Source organism: Neofelis nebulosa, chromosome 2 (assembly GCF_028018385.1).
Source record: "Neofelis nebulosa isolate mNeoNeb1 chromosome 2, mNeoNeb1.pri, whole genome shotgun sequence".
In the NCBI taxonomy this organism is placed as follows: Eukaryota; Metazoa; Chordata; class Mammalia; order Carnivora; family Felidae; genus Neofelis; species Neofelis nebulosa.
In genome coordinates, this window is record NC_080783.1 from 3418783 (window position 1) to 3439737 (window position 20955).

Below are 20955 nucleotides of genomic sequence, written 5' to 3' on the forward strand. Positions count from 1 at the left end.
TACTTATTTCTAGAAGACACTAGTCTTTGTGGTTTTGGCCTGTGTTTCTTAAACGTGGGCTCCTTCTGGAGTCCTGGAAAAATGGTACACAATCTGATTGCAAGGAGGTGGCCGTGGGGACTGGGAGCCACCAGAGTCCTAGCTGTAGAATGACCACGGTGTGTGTGTGTGTGGGGGGGGGGCCTCCAGTCACTAGCAAAGCTGCTTCTGATGCAGAAGTTTTCTGAAAATCCAAATTCTTGAGGACTTTTTAAAAATTATTTATTTTTACAAATTTTTTTTTTCAAATGTTTATTTTTATTTTTGAGAATGAGAGAGAGTCAGACGGTGAGCAGGGAGGGGCGGGGCAGAGAGAGAGGGAGACACAGAATCCGAAGCAGGCTCCAGGCTCCGAGCTGTCAGCACAGAGCCCGATGCCAGGCTCGAACTCGTCAAATGCAAGATCATGACCTGAGCCGAAGTCAGACACTCAACTGACTGAGCCACCCAGGCACCCCAATCAATTGCATTTTTAAAAAATTTTTATTTTATTTATTTTTTTTTGAGAGACAGAGCACAAATGGGGAGGGGCAGAGAGAGAGGGAGACACAGAATCCGAAGCAGGCTCCGGGCTCCCAGCTGTCAGCACAGAGCTCGACTCGGGGCTTGAACTCATGAACTGCAAGGTCATGACCTGAACTGAAGTCGGGCGCTTAACTGACTGAGCCACCCAGGCGCCCCTCTTGAGAACATTTTAAAGGACTCATCTTTAATTTAGAAAGCTGTTTCCCAGGTCTGTGTCGGGGAAACACCGCTCCCAAGAGCTGAGGTCATGTTTTAGTGAGAGATGAGCGGTGGTGGGCGTGTCTTCCTCCCCGAGGGGACAGTGGCTCTGGGAACTCTGGCATCACACTTATCATCATCGGAAATGACATTCTCCATTGCTTGTATGTGACTCCCATCCAACTGGGTTCTGGGTATCCGGTGTGGGAAATATCAGACGTGGCTTTTATGTAGGAACTATGCCTTAGTCAGGGTTCTCCAGAGAAATGGAACGAAGTGTGTGTGTGTGTGTGTGTGTGTGTGTGTGTGTGCGTGTGTGTAGAGAGAGTTTAAGGAACTGATAAGATTGTGGGGTTGGCAAGTCTGGAATCTACATGGCAAGATGACAGGCTGGGGACCCAGGGAAGAGATGATGTTGCAGCTGGAATAGGAAGGCAGCGCTGAGGCAGAATTCTCTCTTTCTCAGGGGACCTCCGTCTCTCTCTTAAGGCCTTCAACTGATTGGATGAGGCCCACCCACACTATGGAGGAGAATCCGCTTACTCAAAGGCCGCTGATTGTAAATGTTAACCACATGTAAAAAAGCATCACAGCGACATCTAGACTGGTGTTTGGCCAAAAGTCTGGGCTCCAGGGCCTAGCCAAGTTGACACCTAAAATTAGCCATAGCCATGGGGCAACATCCGGAGAGGGCTTCAGTAAACTCACCTGCAGGAGTTTTAAGTTGAGAGCAAACAACGGTTGGACGTCTGGAGGAATGAGCAGAGTTGCTGGTTGAGAGATGATGCTCTCTGTTCTTGTTTCCTTAGCTTTTCCGCGTTTTCTGTTTTCTTCCCGACAAAAGACAAAGATAGTTGTACTGCTAATAATTATTAGTAATAATTCTAATAATAATTCTGTGCAAAAACAATTTTGGTGCCACAGGCCTCATGAGCACGCTTAGAAGTCACTCGGCCAGCTCGCGTGCAGGCTGTGGAGTGCCTGGGGACCAGAAGCCAAGCGCACAGGGATCCTCTTGTGCCTTCGGGGTGGGTCTCCGGCCCCCGGTGAAGCGGCTTCTTCTGCACAGTGCTGCTGAGACTTACAGAAATCGCTGCTGGCTAGAGCACCGCCGTGGAAGACCACTGACCTGGGGTGGCTTGGGTCGATGCGCTGGGGCAATCGCCTGGAAAGTCATACCCTTTGCCGGGCATCTGGCAGGAACTGAGCGTAAGTGGCTATCTGGGCCTGGACCGCCATGTGTTGGGCGCTAGGTGATCTGAGCAGAGGGCCTCATGCTGCCTATTCTAAGCTCACTTTAAACCATGAAGGATCCAGGGCACCTGGGTGGCTCAGTCGGTCGAGCGTCCGACTTCGGCTCAGGTCGTGATCTCGCAGTTTGTGAGTTCGAGCCTGAGTCGGGCTCTGTGCCGACAGCTCGGAGCCTGGAGCCTGTTTCGGGTTCTGTGTCTCCCTCTCTCTCTGCCCCTCCCCAACTCATACTCTGTCTCTCTCTCTCTCTCTCTCTCTCAAAAATAAACATTAAAAAGAAAATAAACCAAGATCTGCACATTCAGCTCCTCATGATGCTTCTTTTCTTTTCTCTGATAAAGAAGACTGTTGGAGAATAAAACTCTGGAGAAATATTTTACTTTTTTATTTGAGTAGGCTTCATGCCCAGCTTGGGGCTTGAACTCATGGCCCCGAGATCAAGAGTCACATGCTCTACCGACTGAGCGCCCCCGGAGAGATGTTTTCAATGCTAGCTCTAATACCCACTTGGACTTGTAATGAAACCACGGACTCCTCTCGCTCTTGGCTGAACACCAGGGTCCCTGGTCGCCCACCTCCCCGTAATCAGCTTCCAGGAAAGGTGCTTCTGGAATGACCGTCTGCTAGAAAAGGGACTCGGGAAAGCTCTTTCAAAGAATGGAATTTATTATATGAAAATGACCACCTCTTATTTGCTGCCACGGGGAGCCAGCACTCAGCTGTCGGCGTGGGCACCCAGCGAGCTCTGTGGATTCGACACCAGTCTGGGGAGAGTCCCACTGCGAGGGGGCAGGAAGCGCTTCCCTTGGTCAGCCCTTGGGGACACAGCTGACTCTCGTCTCTGCCGCCCGTTTGGCTCCCAGGGAAGCCCTGCCCCCAAGCCGGGCTGCGGCCTCGGGGCTCTGTCTAGAATGAGCCACAGCGTTACCCCTGGAAAGGCCAGCATGGAGTGGGCAGTTCGGGGGCACTTTGAAATTTTAACCGTGGTGACAGCCACAGGGAGCCTCCCCTCTCTCCGCGTGGGGAACGCTGGTCCTACTCAGGCTGTCCACATGCCACTGCCTCTTGGGGGGGGGACGGTCAGTCGTGCCTGGGAGTCTCCTGGAAACCGGCAGTCTGGTGGCTCCGTGGCCGTTCCCGGGTGCTGTGCCGGCTGCCGTGGACTCCACGGGCGTGGGCCTGCTTGTGTCCGAGCCCCCAGGTCACTGCTCAGTGAGGTCACACGCACAGCCATTGTTCCTGAAGCTTTTCTACCACGTCTGGGCAGGCTGGGCTGTGGCCACTCGATGCACTCAATGCACTGTCTACCCCCTCCCAGTCCCCCTTCCCTGAACTGGTGGGACAGGAGGTTTACTTGCACAGAGTGGGTCCTCTGGCCTTGAGTGGGGCAGTGAGTGCCAAGTGTCCTGCTGCTGGGTGACGTGAGAACAGTCATGGGGGGGGGATTCTATGAGGATGGGGGCGCAGAGGACAAGGGGGAGCGTGTGGCAAAGCCAGTGGATGGGACGGGGAGGACGCCTGTTGTCCATGCTCCCGGTCGCTCTCGGAAGTGAAGCGTGTGCCTGAGCCCAGGGCTCCCTGGGAGGCTGGGAGGAGGCCGTTCACGGGAGCATGTGCCGTGACCTTCTGCTTTCCCCGTGCTTTCTCTTAGGGTCTGGCCGGGGGAGGGGGGGGTGTTCCATTGATCTCTGTCAGCATGATTATAATTTAGCTACAGTGGGCTGAATGGTGGCTCCCCAGACTCCTATCCTAACTCCTAGAACCTGTGGATGTGACCCTATTTGGAAAACGGGTCCTTGCACATGTATTTAGGGTAAAGATCTCCAGATGAGATTACCCTGGATAATCGAGCTGGGTCCTAAATCCAAGGGCAAGCGTCCTCGTGAGAGAAGGGCAGAGGGAGACTTGGGAGACCCAGAAGGCCTCGTGAGTCCTTCCCGTGAAGGGTCGGATGGTATACACTCAACTCTGTTTTTGCAGCACAAAAGCGACAGACAATAAGGTGGCAGGTGGGCGTGGCCAGGTTTGTGGACCGAGGCCTAGAGGCAGGGCAGGCGACCTGAGGAAGGAGGAGCTTTGGAGAAAAGAGGCGGGGCCGGCTTGCCTTGGACAGGGGTCCCCCAAACCCCCAAACTGACAGGCCTGGCGGATCCCAGGCTGGGGCTTGTTTGGAAGGCACGGGGATCCCTGTAGCGAGGTTCACGGCCATCCTTCTGACTTCCTGGCTGCCCCCACGCACGGCACGTGGAGTAGCTGGGGCTCCCTGGGGACACGAGTTCGTTCACAAGTCACAACGAAGGTCTCGGTAGAGTAACAGAGCACCGGCCACGGAAGCGAGAGCAGAGACAGCACGGATACGACAGGACAAGCTGTAGACTAAGCACACGGATTTGTCATGAGATGAGGGACAAGATCCAGGCGTCGTGGAAAAGAACCGAGTGGCAGTCTTTGGCATAAAGGTATATTCCCAACAGCCAGGTTTTCCCGACAGAATGTGAGGGTGAAGGAGAAGACAGCCCCAAGCCCTGGAGTGAGCTGCTGGAAGGCTGGGGTGGACATTACTGGGCACAGCAAGGGGCTGGGGGCGGTGAGGCCAAGTTCGGCCGGAAGGGGGACTCTGAGAAGCTGGAGGAGGGGGTGGCTGGTCTCCAGTGTGGAATTGGCTGCACTTCCAACCCACAGGTGCGCAGAGCCGTGGGGCTTGATGGGGGTTGGAGAGGAGCTTTGGAGGGGTGGAGGGACCGGTGCTGGGGGCTGGGAGGACGCCCGCCAGGTCAGCACAGGTCACCGGGCCTCTGTGGTGCCGCTGAGTGAATGAGTGAATGAGTACGTGCTCTCGCTCTGATGGCGCTCGAGTCGGCAGTGGGGGAACGAACGTGGCTAATAAAGCCCTCCGGTAGGAACAAGTAGTACCTGGGACCCGTTGTCCCTATTACATGAACACTCGGGGACACACGGCCGGCAGACCGTCTCTTCTCTAACTCCTAGGAACTCATGTTGACTTTGATTTACTTTGTGGATAAGGAGAGGTGTTACCCCCCCCCCCCCACCATTGATCTCCTTTCATTTGTAGGAAGCTTTTAATCGTTTTTAGCACTGAATTAGAACCTACGTATTTGCACCAGCTTCCATCCAGAGAAGGGGCCTCACGTCTGTCTTTTGTACAGACCCCAGCATAACCTGAAGCCCAGTCGTTCAAACTGATTTCTGAAACCCGCGGGCGGGCCTGGGGACGGCGTGAGCTCTGCGGCCGCCGCCTTTGGGCTCAGTGGAAACACAGAGCTAGTGGTCCAGAGTCCGCATGGCAGTGGGTGGGGGTGGGACTCTGACCCCCGTCAGGTCAGAAGACAGGCTCGCCCGCTCCCCTCTGTTCTCCACCTGCCTTTCGTTCCCTTCCGTCCCCGAGAGGTTTAAGAGAGAAAAGTTCAAGCTGGCCCAAAGTCACCTTAGAAAGCATCACGTGGTAGCCTCTAGCTCCCAGGGCAGGCTGCCTCACACACAGGGCTCAGTGTCCCCTTCTGCAAAATGGGCTTAAAGGCGGGGCGCCTGGGTGGCCCGGTCGGTTAAGTGTCCAACTCTGGATGTCAGCTCAGGTCACGATCGCACAGTTGGTGGGATCGAGCTCCACGTGGGGCCTTGCGATAACAGCGTGGAGCCTGCTTGGGATTCTCTCTCACTCTCTCTGCCCCTCCCCAACTCATGTTCTCTCTCTTTCTCACAAAATAAATAAACCTAAAAAAATGGGCTTAAATTTAACCCAAGGAGTAAAGAGTCTCTGGGAAGCATGTAATGATGCTCAGTTGGGGGGGGGGGGTGTGCCATCACCATTACTATGTTCCAAGGCAGCCCTGAGGGTCCCAGTGGGCTCCCCTTAAAGCTGGATAAGCCACACAGATGCCCAGAAGTAAGCCCGAGTCCCAGGCTGTCCTGGTGGAGGAGCACTTGGAGCTCACCTACAAGACTGACGACAGGTGGGCAGCAGGCATCACTAAGCGGTCCTGCTCCCCTGTCCCACTGGATGCCAGCGCAGGAGTGGCAGTGCCGGCTGGAACCCGCCGTCCTGCCTGTCTAGAGCCCCAGCGTCCACCTCTCCAGCAGGTCCTCTGTACCTGCACTTGGACATCGATCAGATGCTCACCAGCTACCACGTGCTTGCTCTGCCCTTGACCCCAGCGGAATTTCTCCTGGTCTGTGAGCCACAGATGAACTTGCAGAATAGGTGTGAGGGGCGGGGGGCGGGGATCAATCCCTCTCTGTCAGCTGGCCACGAGTTCAGTCACTTGCCTTGACGCCCAATTTCCTTGTCTGACTGCGCACGCGCGCACACACACCCGCACACACACACCTGCTCGTGCTCCGGTACGGTGTGGGGCACACACATAGCAGGTGCTACACGGAGCCAGCCCTTTACTGTCCCAGCCAGCAGGGAAAGGGCTGGAAGATGACACTGAGAACGTTCTACTTTGTGTCCTTCAAAAAGTTGAACGCGGTCCTAAAGGAAAGAGTGTCAGCTTAGATGTTTCTCACGGATCAGAGCAGGCCGGCAGGGGTGGTGTCGGAGGGCGTCAGGGAACGTGGGCGAATAGCTGAAGGTCTGACGACGGCAGTCCCCTCGCAGGTGGGGTTCCATTATGGACGCTGTTCCGTCGCGTCTCTCCGCTGGACTGAGCGCAGCACAAAGTACACGGCAGGCGGAGGAACGTGACGGCTGAGGTGGAGGGAAAGCCGGGGCTCCGGGGTCGCTCCGTCCTCTTCTGACAACCCCCCTTCAGGGCCGCTGGGTCATCACGGGTTTCTGTGAAGCACAAATACGTGTAGGCGTGGCTGTGCACAGCTGGGTGTACACACAGACATGTGCGCACAGGCATGCACACACGTGCACACACACGAGAGCACACACAAGCACACAAGCGTGGGCACACGTGCACAGACATATGAGCACGTACACACGCACAGATGCATAAGCATGCGCAGACGTGCAGAGGAGTGCACTCATGCAGACACACGAGGGTACACACACACAATACACATGAGCGTGCACACAGATACAGACGTATGATCATGCACAGACACAAGCGTGCACACACGAGCATGCACACACGTAGACACATGAACATGCACACACACGCGCGGCACATGTGCACAGACACACTAGTGTGCACACACAGGCACATGAGCACACACACATGCAGACATACGAGCACACATATACACAGACACACAAGCACGCACATATGCACACACAGGAGCATGCACACATGAGCGTGTACACATGCACAGACACACTGGCATGCACACAAGACACACAAGCACGCACACGCACAGACACATCAACGCGCACACAAGACACATGAGCGTGTGCACATGCACAGGCATGCCAGTGTGCATACACACAGACACATGAGTGTGCACCTAAGACATACAAGCACAGACATACAAGTGTGCATACACAGGCATATGAGCGCACATGTGCACAGACACACAAGCGTGACACGCGAGCATGCACACACGTAGACACATGAACATGCACACACCCGCGCGGCACACATGCAGACACACTAGTGTGCACACACACAGGCACACGAGCACACACACATGCACAGACATATGAGCATGCACAGACACACGAGCGTGCACACATATGAGCACACACATGCACACACGAGCACGCACATATGCACACACATGAGCGTGCACACAAGACACACGAGCGTGTACACACACACAGACATGCCGGCGTGCACACAAGACACACAAGCACGCACACGCAGACACATCAGTGTGCACACAAGACATACGAGCGTGTGCACACGCACAGACACACGAGTGTGCACATAAGACACACGAGCGTGCACACACAGAGTGTACACAAGACACATGAACATGTAGTCAATCCCCTTGGGGGTTTTTACACAACTTGTCTACCTCTGTTTCCCCAGCTCTGAAGCTGGGTCAGTGGCACTGGCCTCTCATCAAAGGGGGTGAGTGGACGGAAAGTATCTGAAAACTTAAGGCTCGGAAATACAGGGAGGTATATTCTAATTTGAAAGCATTTAGGTTTTCAATCCCTGTTGGCAAGTTTCTTATTAATGGTTATCAGCCCTCCGTCGGGGACGGCCATGCTCCAGCCACAGTCCCGATGCCTCCTTCTGGTGAAGGTGGGGCCCGCGGGGCGCCTCCGTTCTTTGTCATTGTCCCTACACACGGCTCCGTCCCCCTGTCGGTGCGGCTTAATGACGGCCATATCGCCCCCATCCCCGTCTGCCAGCACGAGGCTCACACAGTTAGGGACAGCCTTATCCCTGTATTGGGGTATCGCTATCACGAGAGGCTTTGAAATCCTTTTTAAAAGCTGGAGTCCATGGAGAGAATAAGTCACCGGTGGGAGGTGGGGGTGTAGAGCCATCTGGGCCTTGACTGTGACCACTGGCACCCACTCATCACGTCCATCCCCAGGACGTGGGCGTGGCCTTGAGGTCCCAAGAGATCAGCTTTTCTGAGCTGTGACAGTGCCATGTTTGCGACGTGCCGCTGGGGTCGCCTTGACCTCTCCCACAGACCTGGGGACAGCCTGACCCAGCATCTGTACATGCGGTTTGCTGAATGACCTTTACAGCACCGGTAAGCCGGTGGGGCTATGAGGACGGTGTTCTCACTGTCTCCTGGACACTCCCTTCCCCCGAGTGTCCTGTTTCGTGGAGGATCCCCTCCCCCTCCCCCGAGTGTCCTGTCTTGTGGAGGGTCCCCTCCCCTGAGTGTCCTGTCTCGTGGATGGTCCTCTCCCCCTCCCCCAAGTGTCATGTCTCATGGAGGGGCCCCTCCCCTGAGTGTCCTGTCTCGTGGAGGGTCCCCTCCCCCCAGTGTCCTGTCTCGTGGAGGGTCCCCTCCCCCGAGTGTCCTGTCTCGTGGAGGGTCCCCTCCCCCCAGTGTCCTGTCTCGTGGAGGGTCCCTTCCCCCGAGTGTCCTGTCTCGTGGATGGTCCCCTCCTCCGAGTGTCCTGTCTTGTGGATGGTCCCCTCCCCTGAGTGTCCTGTCTCGTGGATGGTCCCCTCGCCTGAGTGTCCTGTCTCGTGGATGGTCCCCTCCCCCTCCCCCGAGGGTCCTGTCTCGTGGACGGTCCCCTTCCCCGACTATCCTCACTGTCTTGTGGATGGTCCCCTCCTCTGAGTGTCCTCAATGTCTCATGGACGGTCCCCTCCCCTGAGTGTCCTTTCTCCATGGATGGTCCCCTTCCCCGAGCTGAGACCCATCCCTGGGTAGGCAGAGACCCTTATCATTGGTGTATTCTGGTACCTTTAAGAAACCGTGTTCAACTTTCCTTTAAATTTTTGCTGGTTTTACTGCACTTGTCAGTTTATCCCTATTTTCTTTGCTCCGCGGTCTTAACGTCAATCTGTAAATCTGACAGGCCTCAGGAAGCAAGGTCAAAGCTTACTGCGAAGCTGTGGTTGGCCACTCCCTTCCTGCTGTTGGGGTTTCTCTGCGTCAGGGATCCGCGGTACGCTGACTGCCGGTCAAAGGAGTCGCCAGCCTTATCTTTAGGGGAAACAGAGGCACGTCAGCAGGTGTGCAAGTGAACAACAGCAGGTGTGCAACAATTCAGTCCGATTCTTTCTCCCTTGCCTTGGAGCACTAAAGCCCCACCTCACCAGGGCTCCAGAGACTGCCACTGCCTCTCCTTTAGTTCCGTGATGTGACACGGGCTGCGGGGGTCTCAGGACCCCGCCCCTCAGAGCGAGGCATTTGGGGTCACACCCTAGTGAACTGTTTGCGTGCATGGCCACAAGCGAGCAGAGCCCAGGGGTGGGCAGGCAGCCCCCCTTCCTCTCTGGCAGGTGTGGCGTGGGCCCCGCCTGGCACACTGCACCTGTTCCTCGGGGGTGTGGGGGGCACATCCCCTCTTCCCAGCCCCGAGTTCCGGGACATCGAGGCGGCAGCTTGAGATCAGCCCCGGGGGAGGTGTTCACACCAGGGAAATCGGCAGATGCTGCAAAGGGTTCTGGGTGGTGGCTTGTTCGTTGGCAGGGGGCTGGCTAACCCGTCCATGGTTCCGTGCTGGGCAGAGGGCGTGTGGCCTGGCTTTGCCACACATGGCCTTCCCATCTGTCACTGCGGGCGTGGGGACCTGCGGCCCGCGTGGGGGTGGCCCTCTGGCAGACGGCGAGAAGCCCCCCGCCGGGGCTGGCCGCGGTGGCAGGCGAGCAGCCTCGCCTGTGCCGTTTAGACCCTAAAATGCCCGTCGGCTTTAGGGGGCCCGGCGGCGAGGTGCCCTGGGCTGGGACTGGTGAGAGGCCTCTGACCGACAAGGGGCTCATCGCTCGTGCCCCTGCTGGAAACGTGGGCCTCCACTTGGGTTGTAGCCTTGAGACCTGCTGGGAGCGCCCCCAGCGTCAGCGCACCCCGGAACCTCCCGCTGGCCCCATGGCAGGTGGTGTCTCTGGCAAAGTCCGTCACGTGGCCGGTGGCTCTGAGTCGGGGATTCGCCTCAAAGGACCTCGGGACCCACCGTGTCTCTGGACTGACCTGCCTGTGTCTGGGGAGCTCTGGGGCGGAAGGAGGGGGCCGGCACAGAGGTGAGCTGGGTGCAAACACGGATGCTCAAAGTCGTGCCCAAGGAGGTGGAGGAGAACGCCCTGGGAGGAGGCACTGCGCTTGGCCTGGAAGGGCTTTGAAGGCGGAGGTGGGTGGGGAAGGAAGAGAGCGCCCCAGGCAGAAAGCCTGGCCCAGGCAAAGGCACGGAGGCATGTGTTTGCACTGGGCGCTCTGAACCCCACGTGTGGCTGTGAGGTGTGTGTTGTCCAGTGTGGAGGAAAGCGTTCCCAGGGCTCCCGTGTGGGACAGGCAGTGAGGGTCTGGAAGCCTGTGCTAAGTAATCCCACCCATTCTGTGGGCAGGTGGGAGCCAATGATTGTTCCGGAGCAGAGCAGGAGTGGAAAGAGAGCTTGGGCTGGGACCATGGCTATGACAGGGCTGTAATGATGGGGTGGTGAGGACAGAGCTCAGATGCAGGGACAACAGGGGATGCCACGGTGGCGAAGGGACTCAAATGGCAGTGGAGGGACTGGACCCTGACGGGGGGAGGCGGTCGCTTTCTTCTGGTGACCTGCACTCAGGCGGCGAGGGGAGCAACGGACGAGTATATGATTCCCCGAGAGCCTGGCCACGTGCTGTGGATGGGGCAGCCAGACTTTCCATCCTGTTCCATCTGGAACAAAGTTGATGTCCTAGTCACCATGGAGACATCAAGGGCAGCTAAGGTATGTTCTGTGCTTTGCATAAGGAGGTGGGGGGGTTGAGCACAGCATTAGAGCAATTCACAGGGCAACCCCCCCCCCCCCCCGCCCCGCATGCTCAACCAGCAAATCCCAGTTATCCAGAACACCAACCCACTGGAGTGCTCCCCGACGGTGGCCGGAGTGGCCCCGGGAGTGTCCCAGGCACAGGGACATGGGATGCCATGTCCCCTGGATTACACAGAAATGCAGAACTCCCACTGGCCACTTTCACGGCCCTGAGCTCACCTCCATGGGGACCGGGGAAGCCACTAACCCTTACCTTGACTTTTTGGGGGATTACTGAACTTCCTTCTCAGAAGGTAGGGTGCAGTCATCACCTGGAAGAAAGAAGAAGTCTCTGGGCTTCGCGAAATTGCTGTAATTCTCAGCCGCACTGGGAGCCAAATTTGGACTTTTTATCATTCTTCCAGATTCTAGAGAATCAGGTCAGCCGTCTCCTGTTCTCAGGCAGCATCTGAACTTCTGTCGTATTAAAATACATGGTGTCAGTACACAAAGCACCAAACGCCAGAGTATAAAAGAGAGGTTTATGCTTGTCAACTGTGGGCGGACAGTAGGGAGGGCACATGTCTCAGCCGCGCAGACCTGGGTTCACATCCAGGCACCACCCCCACCCCTGTGGTGTGGACGACTTGCGTGTCCTCTCTGGACTCATCTGGAAACCGGGCCAGCGGCCCCTTCTCGGGGACTCTGGAAGATGAACTGTTCCTCACGGCTGGGGGCCCCCACACCTTCCCTTCTGTCCCACCTTCCTGTTGACTGCCTCTCTGCCGGGGGATCGTCCACTCCCCGTTTTGCCCCCTTCGGGCACGAGCAGTTGGCCTGGCTCCCCTGGAAATCTCCCTAGAATCTGGCACCCTGGGATTCTGCCTGGCTCCTTCCGTGGGCTGCCCCTGGAGACCCACTGCAGGGGCCTTCGGGGCCGGGCTTCCCTGGGCAGATCAGGAAGGATCCAAGAAGAGGGAGGGAGGTCAGGGCCGGGAGGCCTGGGCTGAGACCCCCTCCGTCACTTACGGTCTGCATGATCTCAGTCATAGATGTCAACCTCCCTGAGCTTCTGTTTGCTCATTGCTATGACAGGGTGAACACCAGTGTCTACTCACCAGCTTTGTAAACGTCACTTGGAAGGAGGGGAAGAATGCTGTTCCCAACTGTGAAAAGCTACCCGGTGTCACCGTTACGATAAACAGAAGCGACTGGATGTTCCCTACGGCTCCTAGCGGGCGGCAGGCAGGGCTGGGAGCAAGTACCATACTTTCTGGGGCACTGGGGGTGGCACCCGCACCCCTACACCCAGGAGATCTGGCTCCCTCCCAGGCCGGCCCCTCCCCTGCATGCTGCAGCTGTTAACAGTGCCATCGTCGCCCACGGTCCTGGTCCCTGGGCCACTGCGCACACACACACACACACACACACACACACACATGGGCTTCTGCTGCTCCCGCCGCTGAGTTGGCACCTGCCTCCCCTAGATGTGGGCCCGTCCCCAGGCCGCTGGAACCCACCGGCCTGTGCGGGGCCTGGGAGAAGAGCCCAGAATGGATGTCGTCCATGACGGATGAGCCCTGCACAGGAGACTGTGCTGCGTTACTCCGAGCTGAGGACCCCTTGCGTGGGGTCTGCCACCGTGGGAGGTTTCCTTTGTGTTTCCCTCTCTGTCCCACCTTCCCGCGCCCCAGCTGGGTGTTCCTGGGTTTCCCCAACAAACACGTCAACGCTCACCCTGTCTCAGCACGAGCCTCTGAGGAAGCCACCCTGAGGGGCCGGCCGAGAAATCAAGCTCTGTGTGGCTCAGCCCCACCACTCCCTGGAACCTTCTGGAAAAAGCTGTGCCGACCTCTTACTCTTGGAACGACACATACCTTGACCTCATCCGAAGGCTCTGCGTTTGGATCCTTAGGAGTCTGGCCCAATCTCCCAACGAGTCGGGGAAGAAATATCTGTGGAGGACGAGGAAGAGGCCTGTACCTGATTACTGCTTATCTGACCCCTGTCACAGGAGGGCTGGAGGCCGGAGGGACCGAAGGACAGGATGCCTGTTCTCTGTAAACACTTGGCCTGTCAGCAAACCACCCCCCCCCTACACACATCCCCCTGCACTACCCCTGCACCCTGCCAAAGTAAAACACAGAGTGGCTGGTTAGCTTTGAATTTCAGACAAATGTCGAATAATGTTTGTTTATAAGAATGTTTCAAATATTGCACGGGATGTACTTACACTAGAAAATGATGTGTCCTTTATCTGAAGTTCAGGTGCACCGGGCGTCCTGATCTTCCCTGCAGTGGGACCTAGGGCCCTCCCCGGACCATCCTCCGGTGGCCTGCCAGGTTTCCCCACTGCTGTGACCCGCCTGGAGACCCCAGCTGGAATCTGGGGAGGAGGCCGTTGGCCCCAGACCTGCCCTGCCTTCCCCAGCCGTCTGCTCCCGTCACACCCAGCTGGGCACAGACCTGCGGGCTCTGGCCCCCCGCACTCACCGGGAGGTTGGACCTCCGCTGGGGCCTTCCCGAGGGTCTCACCGAGAGCCCGGCAGCCTGCAAGGCGGCAATCTTGGACTTGATGTTAGAAACCTGGGGGACAAAGGACAGGCACACGGACGTTACTCTGATGTGCCAACCCAATGTCCCAGCCTGGGTAGGGCAGCTGCCGATTCACTGATTTCGTTGTCTCCCCTCAAGAGGCGCTTCCTGGGGTCCCATTGTCATTCATCTTGCGGGGCCATCGGGAGGGGGCTGGTGTTCCTTGTAGGTCACCCCAGGCAGGAGCAGGGGGGCTCTGGACCTTTTCTGGCACATCAGGGAGCTTGGCTCCCACAGGGATGGAAGCAGCAGCAGCGATCAGGGACCATGTCACCGCAGCCCTACGGGACGGGGCTACATTTTATGGGCAAAGGCTTGGCTGGCGTCGGGCAGAGTCTGCCTTCCTGGCATCATTTCAAATCACCCCCCGACCCCAGCTCTCACACCAGCCAGAAGAAACTCCTGGAAACAGAAACAAGGCCCCATTGCCCCTGTTCTGATCCCTCCAACAGCTCTCTGGAATCTGCTCTCCTCTCAGACCTGCCTCCCACCCCTGCCCCCTCGCTCCCTCTGCCCCAGGCTCAGGGTTTCACTGCTGATTCCTGAACATGCCAAGTCCGACAGCACCTCAGGACCTTTGCACGTATGCGCTGCCTTCTTCTTGTAACATCCCTTCCTGAGCAGCCCACCTGACCGCTCTGCCGGGCTACCGTCACTTCCTGCCTGCACGGCTCTCTTCGTGAACTGAGTCCCTCCATCATTGGCCTGTCCTCTGTCCCCACCTGCTACAGGCGTAAGCTCCATGAAGACAGAGGCCCCATCTAAGAATGTTACAGCTGTGTCTTTTGTGTCCTACACAATGCCCGCCACATTCAGTTTGAAAACTGTTTGCCGGGCAAGAAGGAATAAAAGAATACAGTCCTTGGGCTGGCCTGACCCCCTAATGTGCACAGCTCTGGGGACTTGCCCCATCCTCCTGGGCCTGATGAGCAGAAGTGCTGGCTCCCCTTGTAGCCTGAGGGGGAGACCCTCTCTTCCCTGCAGGCCCCCAGGGGGAGGGCAGAGCCGAGCCCGGTCACCTCGCCGTCTCTGGGAGGCCCCGGCTCTGCCCTTCGACCTTTGTATGGTACGGACACAACCCTCACCCAACTCAAGCCCTGGCCCCATGCTCAGGCTCACAGGATGTCCCTCGGGTGACAGTCTGGTCCTGAGCCCCAGGGCTGTCCTGAGCCTGCTTCTAGAGAAGCCCCTCCTCCTGGGAAGCCCTTCCTCCAGCATCTTCCTAAGGGCGGAAAACCCTGCCTGCCTCTCTCTAAGGCAAACCGGATGGCGGCCAGGGTAGTGCCCTGGGTGATTCCCCCAGAAACCCCCGAGCTCCTCTTCTGGAGCTTGGGTGGACTGTCCACGGCTGCCAGACCTTCAGGCCCACCACTATTCCTCCTGGGGAGCCGCCCGCCCCTGGGGCTAGTGGCTACCTCACTCTCCACCTGCTGAACCTCGGAGGCCGTCACAGCCACTCTGTCTTCCAGCTCCAGCAGCTCCTGGTCCGTGGTTCTGCCAGGCTGCATGAGTTCCTGAGGACCCCGGGGGCTTGTTTGCTGTCTGGATGTTTGGCCTGCAGCCACGAGCACCTAGGAGAGGGGAGCACGGAACATGACCACCAGCGGGAGAGACCGCAGGGCTCTCCCCAAGACGGGCCCAGGCTTACAACACTCTTTTCCCCTGAACTCAGAGCTGATCGGCCAGCGGGGACTGGGTCCCCCGTGCAGCTCTTGCTGGGGCCCAGTGCCCACCGAGGGGTGGCTTCCTGCCTGGGGTGGGCCAGTGGCTTGGTTACAAACCCTTGACTCCTGGCCCCACCTCTGCCCAGGTCTTGCCAAGCGCTCGGGTGGCCTCACCTCTGGGGCTGCCCCGGGGAGGTCCTCGATGGAGGTTTTCCTGTTCAGTCCTGCCTCTTCCTCCTTGCTCCCCTCCTCCTCGGACGAGGCCCCCTGGTCACTGATGTGGCTGGTCATCTCCTCCAGCTTCCTCTTTAGGGTCTCTTCTTCTCTGTCGGCGTCTGTGGGCTGGTGGCCGGTGAGATGCTGAAATGCACAAGCGGATCTGTGTTCAGTTGGTCCCCTGTGTGCACCGTGCTCAGAGGCAGGGCTCTGGGAGAGGTCTCCATCCACGCTCCAGAAGAGCCTGTCCGCAGTGCCCGTGCTGGGGGGCCAGTCCCGGCCCTCAGGAAGCAGGCTGTCAGGGTAGGAGGGCACTCCCAGCGATCCTGCCACCACCCACGCCAAAGACCCACGATTTGTGAATTAGACATTGAGCTTTCCTTCGTGGACATTTTCACCACGGGAGGACGCTTCTTCCCTCTAGCCCCAAATCAGGTCCCCAAGCCGAGGGGGTGGCCGGGGGACACAGTCCAGTCTCACCAGGCACCCATCACAGCACAAATTCCTGAGCAGTGGAAGGCCAGCTAAGGCCGCCATCCGTGACGTGAGCTGGGAAGGGTAAGCACGAAGCCCATTTTGACACAGAAAGTTCTGGAACACCAAGAGAAAGCTGGGAGTGATCCCAGCAGAGAGGGTAAGGGGGTGAGCACAGCAGGGGAGGTGACAAATTCAGCAAGACCAGGAAGCTGCATCTGAAGGGCGTCTGACACGGCCCCGCCGCTCCCCATCCGCACAGGAAGGCGCCAATGAATTACGCCAGGTTGCTTGACCTGAAAGTCGTCAGCTGGCCAGAGCCAGGGTCACTGCGGGCCAGGAGGGACCACTAACACCTGAAACAACTAAAAACACAACTTCCTCGTCCCCTGAGTCACCAGCCTCTTGAGTCACCAGAGTCTCTTAGCTCCCAGACCAGGACCTGAGAAAATCAATCCTTCGGTTTTCCTCCAAGCCCAGCCTCCATGTCCTTCTGGTCATTATCTCCTCCGTGGCTCACCTGGTTTTAAAAGGGACATTTAAGAGGCACTTGTGGAACGGGAAGGTGCTTTTGCTTTGTGGGGCAGGTCATTAGTTTGGTGTCCACGGCAGTGCCACGGGCCCCAAGCAGCCAAAGCTGCCCGGAAAAGAGCGGAAAGGTGAGTGACACAAGGCAAAGGTCTCGGTTAGGATTCGGTCTGAGTCTGAGTGGCGGCTGGTGACGGAGCCCCCCTCTGGTGGCACTGGGTGGCCAGAGGCGCGATCGATACGGGGGAGGCGGGGGCAGTGTTCACAGACAGCTCGTCTCCCCGAGAGCAGCGTGCGTGGGACATGTCCTGCCACCACACGCCCCAAGAAGAGTCCTGACACCATCATGGTCTAATGTCACCTACAGAGTGGCAAAGAGAGAAAAGCACCCAAGACGAGTTGGAAAGTTCTCATCTGGGGCTGGGGGACAGCAGGGAGCCACGGAGAGGCCGGAAGGCCGCGGCCGGGATCTGAGGGCCCAGGGCTGCTCTGAGCAGGGCCCTGGCGGCATCCGGGCTCCCGAGGCGGGAGGAGGTAGGAGGCGTCCAGGACAGCGTGGACACAGTAACTGTAACACCACTCTGGTCTTCCATCTGGTGGGGACGGCCGCCGGCCCCTTCCCGGAACCCCTGTGGGATGCCCACTTCTCCGGCACTCGTGAGGGACCCCCACGAGGCTGGTGTGGCCTCGTCCTTTCTGCCCAAAGCAGCAGCTGCTTGGCTGGCGGCCTCCGCCCCTGTGTGGGCTCCAGCTGTCAGCCTTACCACGTTTCGTGGACACATACGGACATAAAGCTCGGCACGGACGCCTGGTGCTTTCAACTCGGAGGCAACAAAACCGAAATTCGCAATTTATAAACACAACGCAGACACAGGCCGTGGATTAAAATGGAACCACCACAATTTGGCACCCGTGAGGCTTCTGCGGGGAAACCGAGTCAGAGTCTGCAGCCTGTGTCCAGCATCAGGGGCCTCGAGGCTGGGTTTGGGGAGTGGGGGTTCGCACCCCACCACGGGGAGGGGAGGGGGTGCATGCCGGGGCTGTGGTTTCCCGGCTTTCCGGATCTCAGCCCCACGGAAGCGCCCTTCACACCCATGTTGGCCTTCTCTTGGCGTGAGCAATTCTTTACAGAAGGCCTTTCCTGAATATCCCTCATCCAGAAAGTCCTGACCTTGAATACAGGACAGAGACAGGCACCAGAGCAGGACATGCCGATGAACCCCAGGACGCATCATGCTCAAGGACTCTGGGCACCCCAGGGCGTGTCTGTGAGTCTGGGTTCAGGAACAATGCTCTGGGGGCAGGCAGGCATAGGGGGTCCTGCAGCGGCTCTCACACGGTCCCCTGAAAGAGTCTGTCCCAGGCTTTTACCCACATGCCGGGCCCCCTGCCCTTTGCACCAGCTCTGTGAGCAGCCGGTCGCCTTTACGTGAAGATTCAGGGGAAGGGAGATGTCACTCAAAGTGGAGTCAGTGGAAATAAGTGAAGACAGGAAATTCCAGAGATGAGCTAGAGGAACGAAATGGGGGATAATTCAAGGATTCGAGGAGGCACAAAGGACGGCCGGCCCTGGGAGGGCTAGAGACCAGCGCGTGTGTGTTCCTGCAAGTTCCCACAGTCGTTAAATTAAAAACTGACTGAAAGGAGGCAATTCTAGTCTGTATCCCACTGCCTTCTGATCCGGCTCCTCTGCCCGCTGTGGTCCTGCCACACGGGACGGTCCCTGCCCTGGCCTCACTCCCCCCTCCACCACCATCCCCCCCGGCCCTCCCGGGGCCAAGCCTCGGTCTGGTCAAAGGTCACTTCCTTGAGCCAGTGTTTTCCTTGCTATTCCGTAAAAGGGGGTTCAGGCTCCAAGAAGTGTGGGCCACTCTGGGTGCAGAATGGTAGGTGGCTTTTCACTACAGACCTTCTCAGGGCCTTTCACACCCTGCCTAGCTCAGGGCAGAAGGTGGGGGGGCGGGGGTTGCACTGCTTCCAGAGATGGAAGGTGGGCACAGGAGAGCTTCCAGCCCATGCTTGTAGGACAGTTCTGGGTGACATCCCAGGAAGGGGAGTCAGCTGTGACTCTGGAGAGGCTGAGTTCAAAGACACCATGTTTCTGTCCTGCTGACGTTTTTTAGCCCCATCAATTTTACAACAAAAAACATACAGTGGTTCCTCAAAACCCATGCAAGACAGGACCCCTTCTCCAAGTCTGCCGCTGTTTTCGGCAGATCGTGTCCTGGGGCTCGGCAGCGAGAGGATGGAGGTTAGAGGAAACCCTGACCTTTCCTACATCAGCCGAGCCTGGGGAGCCTGGGGACAGTGGGTTCAGCGAAGCCCGGGCCCTGCCGGGCAGCTCCATCCGTCAGCGATGGTCCTGGGCAGCGCTGGTCTACCCACGGCCGGGACTCAGCCCGCCGTGGAGCCCGTGGCTGTGAGTCAGGCTCCTCCTGGGTCGTCCGGGTGCCCGGAAGGGGTGAGGGGCCGGGGAAGGCCCAAGTCCCCTGCGGAGCAGCCCCTCCCAGCTCGGGCCCCTCGCCCGCCCCTACCACCTGCTACTTGAATTGCAGCGCCCGCAACTGTCCTGCACCGTCCTCTTCCAGCCTTTTCTGAACACGCTCAACATCTGCTCAGTCTTCCACCTGGCGGCCCGGAGCTCAGCCCGTGGGTGCCCGGAAGGGAAGCTCGCCGGAGGCATCCCCGACCCCTCAAACCTCCCTGGGGGAGGGTCCCAGGAGGAGCTCCGTGCCATGCATCATGGTGCACGGGAGGCTGAACCAGCACTTATCCTGGCTCCTGCAAATGTGCCTGAGACCGGCCTGGGCTGAGCTACAGTCCGGAGTTCTCCATCCCCAGTGGGGGCCCTTCTCCTACTCAACCTGCCTCTGGGCTCCTCAGTTACACAACGGCCCGGCCTCACGATTTCACCCGTAGCAGTCGAGACCTTATCAGGATCACTGATGAGTCTTTATCAACCTAGCGGTCAGGATGGCCTCATATAAAGCATTGTTGCCTTTCCCCCCCAGTTAAGTGTACCTGCTCAAACCGGAATCGGTGGTCTGTAAACGGGATCATGGTTTGAATTCCGCGAAGGAAACCTGGGTACTCACAGGAATCTTGTCACTGATTTTATAAATCAGGGCTTGCAGTGTGAGTGAGTCGCACTCATTGAACAGGCGCCAAGTGTTGTAAGTTACGTTTTCTTAAAAGCTGCATAAAGTCTGCTAAAGGTATAGATCGACGGATTATTTCCTCCTCTTCTAAATGACATAATGCTTAATAGGGTGCACAGTAAACATTTTCATCACAAGGAATCAAGTACTGGGACACCTGGGTGGCTCAGCTGGTTAAGCATCCAACGTCGACTCAGGTCATGATCTCACAGTTCGTGGGTTCGAGCCCCGCGTCGGGCTCTGTGCTGACAGCCCAGAGCCTGGAGCCTGCTTCCGATTCTGTGTCTCCCTCCCTCTCTGCCCCTCCTCCACTCATGCTCTGTTTCTGTCTCTCTCAAAAACAAATAAACGTTAAAAAAAATTAAAATGAAACATCAGAAGCTTTGATTCCTCTGCCGTGACTTGGTGTGAAGGTAAAAAGCCTCCACCGCAGCGACAGCAAGAGCGGATCCGTCCCAGCTGCCTTACCTGGCTCTCAGCCGGGGCGCAGTCCCTCCACGTGAGGCTCTGGGAGGCCAAACCATCAGCCCTGGTGTCCTCGTCATCGGAGGTGCCTTCATCAGCCGGGTACCGGGAGGAGAGCCGCTCACTGCTGATGACGCCCGGACCTTTGGAGTGACAGTGGGTTCGAATTATTTGTGGTGAAAAGCCGAAAGCCGGTGGACACGTTTTTCCCAATAAGAGGTCAAAGAAACCGAAGGTGTGACCGCCGCCCCCTGAGGTCAGGGAGCAGAGTGCCTGAAATCGAAGTAAGAGTGGGGCTCGTTGCGTGTCCTCTCGCAAGGAGCTTCAGGCCCCTCGCGGTGACGCCCGGAGAGGAGCAAGCCAGGTCCTCAAAGCAGCAGGCGGGGGATGATTACAGCACACCCCTGTCCACATGCCTGGAGGGTGGCACACGTGGGTCCTGGGGAGTTTCCCCGAGCGGAGGAGGCATCACAAGTCTTTCCACGTTGGGCACTCCGGGCCGTTTCTCATGCCAGACTCTTGGAGGGCAGGGACCACCTGGGTGTCCGGCCGTGCTTGTCC

General features: G+C 57.9%; 1 protein-coding gene across 2 annotated transcripts in view; it reads right to left on the minus strand.

Annotated features, from left to right (window-relative positions):
• Positions 1-2375: 2375 nt before the first annotated feature.
• Positions 2376-20955, minus strand: part of MLPH (melanophilin) — a 45594-nt gene continuing 27014 nt past the window's right edge. For both annotated transcript variants that reach the window (XM_058700125.1, XM_058700131.1), the window contains 8 exons: positions 20398-20537; positions 15728-15913; positions 15305-15460; positions 13788-13880; positions 13172-13249; positions 11569-11626; positions 9449-9549; positions 2376-6808 (listed from right to left, as the gene is read on the minus strand). In XM_058700125.1, the coding sequence (XP_058556108.1) occupies positions 6782-6808; positions 9449-9549; positions 11569-11626; positions 13172-13249; positions 13788-13880; positions 15305-15460; positions 15728-15913; positions 20398-20537 (839 nt within the window). In that variant the 3' untranslated portion in view covers positions 2376-6781. The remainder of the gene's footprint in view (positions 6809-9448; positions 9550-11568; positions 11627-13171; positions 13250-13787; positions 13881-15304; positions 15461-15727; positions 15914-20397; positions 20538-20955) is intronic.